Genomic DNA, 10351 nt, shown 5'->3' on the forward strand with positions numbered 1-10351 from the left:
AAAAAAAAAAAAAAGAAAGAAAAAAATATTAGCCAGGCATGGTAGCCTGTAGACAGCCTGTAGACCCAGCTACTTGGGAGGCTGGCTTGAATCCAGGAGGTGGCAATTATAGAGAGCTGAGTTCACACCACTGCACTCCAGCCTGGATGACAAAGCCAGACTGTGTCTAAAAAAACAAAATATTTTAGGCCGGGCACGGTGGCTCAAGCCTGTAATCCCAGCACTTTGGGAGGCCGAGACGGGCGGATCATGAGGTCAGGAGATTGAGACCATCCTGGCTAACACGGTGAAACCCCGTCTCTACTAAAATACAAAAAACTAGCCGGGCCACGTGGCGGGCACCTGTAGTCCCAGCTACCCGGGAGGCTGAGGCAGGAGAATGACGTGAACCCGGGAGGCGGAGCTTGCAGTGAGCTGAGATCCGGCCACTGCACTCCAGCCTGGGCCACAGAGCAAGACTCCGTCTCAAAAAAATAATAATAATAAAAATAAAAAACAAAATATTTTTTAAAAGTCACTGAATCAGTCAACTGTCTCATTCACATAAGGTGAAAAACATAAAAACTAAGTTTGAGACAAATGGCCTACTGCCCTCGAGCTACCTTGCGATTTTGTCATGGGACTTATTGGCCTTACATGACAACATTTTGCTATGCTTTCCACAGTTCAGACATGCAAATTTTAAACCGTCTGGCAACTCCAGCACAGTTTATGAAGTCCTATTTGTTCCAATATAGGTAAACTTGGAAGCATTCACACTCAAAACAAATGTTGAGGCCGAGCGTGGTGGCTCACGCCTGTAATCCCAGCACTTTGGGAGGCTGAGGCAGGTGGATCACCTGAGGTCAGGAGTTTGAGACCAGCCTGGCCAACATGGCGAAACCCTGTCTCTACTAAAAATACAAAAATTAGCCAGGTGTGGTGGCGGGCATCTGTAATCCCAGCTACTTGGGAGGCTCATGCAGGAGAATCGCTTGAACCCAGGAAGTGGAGGCTGTGGTGAGCCGAGATCGTGCCATTGCACTCCAGTCGGCAACAAGAGCAAAAGTCTGTCTCAAAACAAAAAACAAAAAACACACACGTAAAAAAAACAAAAAAACAAAAATCAAATGTCTATTGCTTGCTGCTGACTGAAAGCCAAACATTCTTCTCTAGGATAACTCGGCATACTTAATATGGTCTCCAGAAGGGACAAACAAAACTCCCAGATGAAAAGGAACTAACTGCTGCCAAAGAAAATGCTTCTGTTTTCCTTTCATGAGATTAAATAGGTAGGATCCTCATTCTGAGGGCTATTTTATTTCCAAGACAAAAGCCAAGTTTATTTTTACCTTGAAATTCTGTTAGAAGATAAGGAAGAACTACTGCCATATTTAAAACTTTTCCATTTAAAATATGGCAAAAGTTGAAAACATTGAAGCAGCTTCTAAATACCAAAAGCAATTTAACATTTGACTTTTAAAACATACAAAACCGTGTTAGAGGGTAGTCAGATACCTAACTTGTACATAATGAGGAGAAATTCCAAGTCTTGAATCCTGTGAAGACAGGGCTCCAAATAAGAATTTGGGAAATGTTTTCAACCTAGGAGCTTGAACAATTTGAAGCCAATTTGTAAAATACAAAGCTTTAAAACACCATTTGTTCATTTAATTTTTATATATCATTTGATGTGTTCCCACATTACTCTCAATCATTACTGTATTCATGTTCTAAAACCAAGGCAACCTTATGATTACCTCAATACTTTTTGCTTAGTAGAAATCAAATCATGTACTGATCTTTATCAAGACAAACAATCTCTGTAATCCCCTCCCTTTTTCTTGACACAGGGTCTCACTCTGTCACCCAGGCTGAAGTGCAGTGGTGCAATCTCAGCTCACTGCAAACTCCACATTCCGGGCTGAAATGATACTCCTGCTTGACTCAGCCTCCCAAGTACCTGGGACTACAGGCATGGGCCACCACGCCTGACTATTTTTTGTAGGAGACAGGGTTTTGCCATGTTGCCAAGACTGGTCTTGAATTCCTGGAATCAAGTGATCCACCCACCTTGGCCTCCCAAAGTGCTGGGATTACAGGTGTAAGCCACCGCTCCAGGCCTGCAATTCCCTTTATTTTATTTTATCTTTTTTAAGACGGAGTGTCCCTCTGTCACCTAGGCTGGAGTCCAGTGGTGTAATCTTGGCCCACTGCAACCTCCGCCTCCTGGGTTCAAGTCATTCTCCTGCCTCAGGATCCTGAATAGCTGGCATTACAGGTGCGTGCCACCATGCTCGGCTAATTTTTTGTATTTTTAGTAGAGATGGGTTTCACCACGTTGGCCAGGCTGGTCTTGAACTCCTGACTTCAAGTGATCTACCCGCCTCGGCCTCCCAAAGTGCAGGGATTACAGGTGTGAGCCACCACACTTGGCCTGTAATTCCATTTATTTATTTATTTTATTTTGCTTTTATTGAGACAGAGTCATGCTTTCACCAAGGCTAGAGTGCAGTGGCGCCATCTCAGCTCACTGCAACCACCATCTCCCAGGTTGAAGCAATTTTCCTGCCTCAGCCTCCTGAGTAGCTGGGACTATAGGTGCACACCACCACACCAGGCTAATTTTTTTGTATTTTTAGTAGAGATGGGTTTTCACCATGTTGGCCAGGCTGGTCTAGAACTCCTGACCTCTGGTGATTCATCCACCTTGGCCTCCCAAAGTGTGTAATTCTCTTTAGAATGCTGCCTGTAGTGCTGTGTTATAGAATAGGTAAAATAATAGGAAATGTGAGGCAGGAGCGGATGTAGCCACAGTGTGTTTTATGCTGTCAAGACGGTCCTGGGTTTGAAATTCAGTTCTACCACTTACCACCTAAATCACCTTGGGCAAGTTTCTTCATTCATTCACTCAACAAGTATTTAGTGCATATCTCTGTGGCAGGTATCGTTCTAGGCACCAGGAATAGAATGGCGAAAAGGACAAAATCTCTCCCTTCACGCAGCTTAGTCTTTAGTTACCTAATGTCTCTAAGCCTGAGCTTCTACCTCTGTAATATGGTATAACCAACTTCACAGAGCAGTTGTGAAGATTAAATAATGCACATAAATAATATGAATAAAACCTTCTGAATAACGTACATTAGTAAATAAAGCCAGTGGCACTGAGTAAATAAATGTGATTGAAATTTAATACATCATTTGCCTCTCATCATGTTAACAATCAACTCCAAATGCAGTCTCCGTATGTAGGGCAGGTGTGAAGGACAGAGGAAGTGTGAGAAAAGAGATGAATGGAAAAGGTGGGGGCAGGGGGGAACAACGAGGACTCAACCTTACCTTCTTTTCAACACCTCCCTCTTCTCTATGCGATTGAACAGTTCTTGCTCTCTCTCTTTCTCTGTCATCTGTTCCAAACGGGCCCTGTCTTCCTCATCTCCCATGAGGTCTTCTCCATAGCCATCATGGAACTCTTCATCTTCTGAGGAAGAGTCTGAATCTGAACTGGAAGAGGAGCTGTTGCTGTCAGAGTCTGACACTTCACCTGCAACAAAGGCCCAAACACAAGATTACACTATGCTCCAGCAGACAGGCCACAAGCGGCTCCACAATGTTGACAACATCACCCTTCTTCAGGCTACAGTAGGAAACCAGTTTGTTATTTTACTTATTTGTTTTCACTTTTTTTTTTGAGATGGAATTTTGCTCTTATTGCCCAGACTGGAGTGCAAGTGGTATAATCTCAGCTCACTGCAAGTGGTACAATCTCAGCTCACTGCAACCTCCACCCGCCGGGTTCAAGTGATTCTCTTGCCTCAGCCTCCCAAGTAGTAGGGATTACAGGTGTGTGCCACCACACCCGGCTGATTTTCTATTTTTATTGGAGACGGGGTTCGTCATATTGGTCAGACTGGTCTCGAACTCCTAACCTCAGGTGATTCGCCCACCTCAGCCTCCCAGTGCTGGGATTACAGGCGTGAGCCACTGTGCCTGACGTATTTATTTTTACTTTTTAAATAGAGTTGGGGGTCTCACTTTGTTGCCCAGGGTGGTTTTGAACTCTTGGGCTCAAGCAGTCCTCCTGTCTTGCCTCCCAAAGTGCTGGGATTACAGGCATGAGCCACCACACCCAGCCCCAACTTATTTTTTTTTATTATTATTATTTTGAGACGGAGTCTCCCTCTGCCCCAGGGTGGAGTGCAGTGGCGTGATCTCGGCTCACTGCAACCTCCACCTCTCGGGTTCAAGCAATTCTCCTGCCTCAGCCTCCTGAGTAGCTGGGACTACAGGTTCACACCACCACATCCAGCTAATTTTTGCATTTTTAGTAGAGACGGGGTTTCACCATGTGGGCCAGGATGGTCTCGATCTCTCGACCTTTTGATCCACCCACCTTGGCCTCTCAAAGTGCTGGGATTACAGGCGTGAATCACCATGCCCTGCCTATTTATTTTGTTTGAGGCAATTTTTGCTTGTCATCCAGGCTGGAGTGCAGTGGCGCGATCTCGGCTCACTGCATTCTCCACCTTCCAGGTTCAAGCAATTCTCTTGCCTCAGACTCCCGAATAGCTCAGGTGCTCAGCTAATTTTTGTATTTTTAGTAGAGATGGGGTTTCACCATGTTAGCCAGGCTGGTTTTTAACTCCTGACCTCAAGAGATCCACTTGCCTTGGCCTCCCAAAGTGCTGGGATTACAGGCGTGAGCCACTGCGCCCGGCCCCCAGATTTTTTTTTTTTTTGAGACAGAGTCTCGCTCTGTCGCCCAGGCTGGAGTGCAGTGGTGCGATCTCGGCTCACTGCAAGCTCAGGTGCCCACTACAGGTGCCCACCACCACACCTGGCTCATTTTTTTTGTATTTTTTAAATAGAGACAGGGTTTCACTGTGTTAACCAGGATGGTCTCAATCTCCTGACCTCATGATCTGCCCACCTCAGCCTCCCAAAGCGCTGGGATTACACGTGTGAGCCACCACACCTGGCCTGATTATATGGATAAGTTCTTTAGTGGTGATTTCTGAGATTTTGGTGTACCTATCACCCAAGCAGTGCATACTGTGCCCAATATTTAGTCTTTTATCCCTCACTCCCTCCCTAAGTCCCCAAAGTCCATTATATCATTCTTTTTTTTTGGGGGGAGACAGAGTCTCACTCTATCGCCTGATCTCGGCTCACTGCAACCTCCTCTTCAAGCGATTCTCATGGCTCAGCCTCCTACTGAGTAGCTGGCACCACAGGAGTGTACCACCATGCCTGGCTAACTTTTGTATTTTTAGCAGAGATGGGGTCTCACCATGTTGCCAGGCTTGTCTCAAACTCCTGACCTCAAGTGATCCACCTGCCTTGGCCTACCAAAGTGCTGGGACTACAGGCGTGAGCCACCACACCTGGCCCCATTATACCATTCTATGCCTTTGCATCCTGATGGCTTAAACACCACTCATACATGAGAACATACAATCTTTGGTTTTCTGTTCCTAAGTTACTTTACTTAGAAAAATGGCCTCCAGCTCCAATAAGTTGCTGCAAAGGCCATCATTTCATTCCGTTTTATGGCTGAGTAATATTCTATGGCATACATACACTTTATTTTATTTTATTTTATTTTTGAGACAGAGTCCTGCTCTGTTGGCAGACTAGAATGCAGTCGCGTGATCTCGGCTCACTGCAACCTCCAACTCCCTGGTTCAAGCGATTCTCCTGCCTCAGCCTCCCAAGTATTAGAGATTACAGGTATGCACCACCACACTCAGCTAATTTTTGTATTTTTAGTAGAGATGGGGTTTCACCATGTTGGCCAGGATGGTCTCGATCTCTTGACCTTGTGATCTACCTGCCTCGGCCTCCCAAAGTGCTAGGATTACAGGTGTGAGCCACCATGCCCGGCCGGCATACATACACATTTTCTTTATCCACTTGTTGGTGCACTGAACTTTTGAAGAGTACAAGCCCAAAAAAATTGTCTAGTAGAATTTCGTAAGGTAGTGATGAAAATTTTGTCTATCTGAACAGCAGCCACCACATATGGGTATTCACAAACTCAAATGTGGCTAGGGCAACTGAAAACTAAATTTTAAACATTAATTTTTAGTTAATTTAAGTTGAAATAGCAACAGTTATCAAACGTCCATTTCACTTGGTTTGGTTGATTTGTTAAGAAACAATTCAGATTATGAATTTTTGGCAAGAATATTCCATAAGTGATTGTGTCCTTTTCAATGTATCACATCAGGAAGCCCTAGCATCTGTTTGTCCCATTATTTTAATTTGGATTACTTGGTAAAGGTGGTGTCTCCCAGATCTTCCCTTTGTAAAGGCACCTTTTCCTCTTTACATAATAGTATGTACAGGGAGAAGGTTTAAGACTATAAAAGTTTGTTTTCCGGCCGGCCACAGTGGCTCACGCCTGTAATCCCAGCACTTGGGGAGGCCGAGGCGGGCGGATCATGAGGTCAGGAGATCAAGACCATCCTGACTAACACGGTGAAACCCTGTCTCTACTAAAAATACAAAAAAATTAGCCGGGCATGGTGGCGGGCGCTTGTAGTCCCAGCTACTCGGGAGGCTGAGGTAGGAGAATGGTGTGAACCCGGGAGGCGGAGCATGCAGTGAGCTGAGATTGCGCCACTGCACTCCAGCCTGGGCAACAGAGCAAGACTCCGTCTCAAAATAAATAAATAAATAAATAAACAACAAAAATAAAAATAAAATAAAATTTTGTTTTCCAAAAAACTCTCACCCAGTGAGAATCATTGAGGATTCTTGAGTAAATCAACTTTATCACTATGATTGAAAAGTAGTGATTTTCTAACCCTATAATTTCTTTTCATTTATTAGCTGGCATTAAAAAAAAAATTATGGCTGGGTGTGGCGGCTTACACCTGTAAACCCAGCACTTTGGGAGGACAAGGTGGGTAGATCACCCGAGGTCACAAGTTCAAGACCAGCCCAGACAACATGGTGAAACCCCATCTCTACTAAAAATACAAAAAATTAGCTAAGTGTGCTGGCGGGCATCTGTTATCCCAGCTACTTGAGGCAGGAGAATCACTTGAACCCCAGGAGACGGAGGTCACAGTGAGCCAAGATCGCGCCATTGCACTCCAGCCTGGGTGACAAGAGCAAAACTCTGTCTCAAAAATAAATTTAAAAAATAAAAAAAATTTTAATGAATCATTAAAAATTGATTAGTGAATTTTAATAACAGTGGATCTTAATAGGACAAATGTTGACATGGAAAAACTATGTGAGTACAATGAGTATTGAGCTAAGTCAGCAATTTAACAGGAACTGTACTTGACTCAATTTGAGCTAACATTCATAGGCATGTGCTCAAAACCAGGTTAGGCCAATTTTATAAAGTCAGCTTGTATGTAAACATTATTTTTAAAAATGTTTTTAACATTTTTATAATTTACAGGTTATCATTCTAGTCCTGGAACAAGTTCACTCTTATTTTCTCTCTCAGTGTCCATGCATTTTTCTTTTCTTTTTTTTCCTACTTTTTTTTTGTTGTTGTTGAGACAGGGTCTTGCTCTGTCACTTAGGCTGGGGTGCAGTGGTGTGATCATAGCTCACAGTAACCTCGAATTCCTGGGCTCAAGCAATCCTCCCACCTCAGCCTCCTGAGTAGTTGGGACCTCAGGTCATACCATAACACCCAGCTAATTTTTAATATTTTTTTTCGGAGAGATGGGATCTCACTATGTTACCCAGGCTGGTCCTGAACTCCTGGGCTCAAGCAATCCTCCCACCTTGGCCTCCCAAAGTGTTGAGATTACAAATATGAGCCACTGCACCTGGCCCAAGTTCACTTTTCAAACTAGTGTTTAAAAATTCTGGAATTGGCTTCCAGAAAAGGAACATTTTCTACTGAGATTTCCCTCCTCAGTCAGACTATGCATAAGCAAGAAAAAAAAGGGAGGGAAAGGCACTCAGGGTATTCAAGACTAATGCAGGAATCCTTGCGGGTTCCAGGGATAGGTTTCAGGAATCTCACCAACCTTTGGAATTACATGCATTTTTCTTGCTTCATTCAGATTCTCAAAGCATCCATGACCATGGAAAAAGCTAAGAACCACTGCTCTAAAGAAGAGGTCATGCTGAATGCAGGTACCCCCCTTCCTCCCCACTTCTGACTTGGCACCTTCAAGCTGACAAGAGTGGGAGTTGACCTTCCAGGTCTAGGCTGCTCAGCTCACCTTCCTCAGGGGCTGAGCTCTCAGCTGAACTGTCTTTGTCTGAACTGCCTGAGGAGGCAGTTTTGTTGGCCTGTTTCTTCATGGTTCCTTTCTTCTCTATTTTTCTGGCTTTTCCTTTCTTCTTATTTTTATTGCTCCCAAATGTCCACTATAAGGAGAAAAGAAAAGGAAGACTGAAATAGGAATAGGGACTTTATTGGGAAAAGCTGGAAGACTCAAGAGTTAAGAGTCTCTGGCATTCATCTTTGAATCCAAAACAAATACACTTCATATGAAAAAAATACAGATTTTTGGGGAAAAAAAGAAAAAAAAAATTTTTTTTTTGAAACAGGGTCTCACTCTGTTGCCCAGGCTGGAGTGCAGTGGCACAATCTTGGTTCACTGCAACCTCTGATTCCCAGACTCAAGCCATCCTCCCACTTTGGCCTCTGGAGTAGTTGGGACTATAGATGTGCCCCACCACACCCAGCTAATTTTTGCATTTTTTGTAGAGACGGGGTTTCACTATGTTGCCCAGGCTGGTCTTGAACTCCTGAGCTCAGACAATCCTCCTGTCTTGGCCTCCCAAAATGCTGGGATTACAGACATGAGCCACTGCGCCCAGCATAAATTTTTGTTTTTGAGACAAGGTCTCACTCTGTCACCCAGGCTAGAGTGCAGTGGCGCCATCTCGGGCTCACGGCAGCCTTGACCTCCCAGGATCAAGCTATCCTCCTGCCTCAGCCTCTCAAGTAGTTGGGACCATAGGCACCCGGCTAATCTTTGTATTTTTTGTAGAGACAGGGTTTCACCACATTGCCCAGGCTGGTCTTAAACTCCTGAGCTCAAGCAATTCGCCTGCCTTGGCCTCCCAAAGTGTTGGGATTACAGCCACTGTGCCTGGCTCCAGCCTAGATTTTTGAAAACTTGCTTAAAACTTTAGAACTTCTGGTCTGGAATTTCTTAGAAACAGGAGAAAAGTTACATATAAACATATAATTTAATTATTATTTTTTCTTTTATTTTCAGACAGGTTCTTGCTACGCTGCCGAAGCTGGCCTTGAACTCCTGGGCTCAAGTGATCCTCTCACCTGAGCCTCCTAAGTAGCTGGAACTACAGGTGCGCATCCTGCACCCAGCTCATGGATGTTTTATTGCCAACAGAAAACAGAAAAGATATCAACTTTATGGCAAGTCAAAAAAACAGCTTCTGATGTTTTATGTGGCAGAGATGGCAGTAATCGTTAATGGTTGATATGTCTGGGTTTCAGTACGGAGAATGGGTTAGTTCCGGGGTAGGTCTCAGGAAGGCAGGGAACGTAGCCTGTGCCCAGGAGAAAACTGCAGAAAGCACAGAGAGAAAGGATGAAGGCCATTCTTTGGCATGAATGGCAGCACTGGCACTAACTCCAAAGAAGCAGAAAGTAATGTACATCATTAAATATATGTGAATATCCTTTTTAAAACAGTGGCATATATTACACAATAACATGACATTTAAACTGGATCATAAACAGGAAATCCCAGATATCTAAACATAAGGAACCTGTAATGTGCACTGTCAAACAGGCAGGCAATACAGTTAACTACCTCAAGACCGAAAAGCTATCTTCAAGCACTTTAATTATAAGTTGAAAGGCCATACAACCACTTTACAAATTTGCAGACTATTTAGTTACATTAAACCATATCTCCTTTGATATCTTAACTTGCCAACTTAAAATGATTTTAGGTGAAAAATACTTTACTCAGAAACTTTATTCTAATTACCATAAAGAATAATCATCTTTTGATTATCACAGACTGAATATTAAGTCTGGCATTAACATAATATTTCTATATCTAATATCCAACAAAGGCACAAAGTCTTCGTTCCTTCTATAACAGGATGAGAAATTAGGCCGGGCGCGGTGGCTCAAGTCTGTAATCCCAGCACTTTGGGAGGCCGAGACGGGCGGATCACGAGGTCAGGAGATCGAGACCATCCTGGCTAATACGGTGAAACCCCGTCTCTACTAAAAAAATACAAAAAACTAGCCGGGCGCGGTGGCGGGCGCCTGTAGTCCCAGCTACTCCGGAGGCTGAGGCAGGAGAATGGCGGGAACCCGGGAGGCGGAGCTTGCAGTGAGCTGAGATCCGGCCACTGCACTCCAGCCTGGGCGACAGAGCGAGACTCCGTCTCAAAAAAAAAAAAA

The 10351-nt window shown here is 44.1% G+C and overlaps 1 protein-coding gene across 1 annotated transcript in view; it reads right to left on the bottom strand.

The window, feature by feature from the left end:
* The window catches only part of RTF1 (RTF1 homolog, Paf1/RNA polymerase II complex component), a 30994-nt gene extending 22669 nt beyond the window's left edge, over positions 1-8325 (bottom strand). Inside the window, exons 1-2 of the mRNA XM_017895412.1 lie at positions 8178-8325; positions 3319-3523 (exon numbers count right to left, since the gene is read on the bottom strand). Of these exons, the coding sequence (XP_017750901.1) occupies positions 3319-3523; positions 8178-8259 (287 nt within the window). The 5' untranslated portion in view covers positions 8260-8325. The remainder of the gene's footprint in view (positions 1-3318; positions 3524-8177) is intronic.
* Positions 8326-10351: the final 2026 nt, after the last annotated feature.

Source organism: Rhinopithecus bieti, unplaced genomic scaffold, assembly GCF_001698545.2.
Source record: "Rhinopithecus bieti isolate Rb0 unplaced genomic scaffold, ASM169854v2 scaffold_26426, whole genome shotgun sequence".
Lineage (NCBI taxonomy): Eukaryota > Metazoa > Chordata > Mammalia > Primates > Cercopithecidae > Rhinopithecus > Rhinopithecus bieti.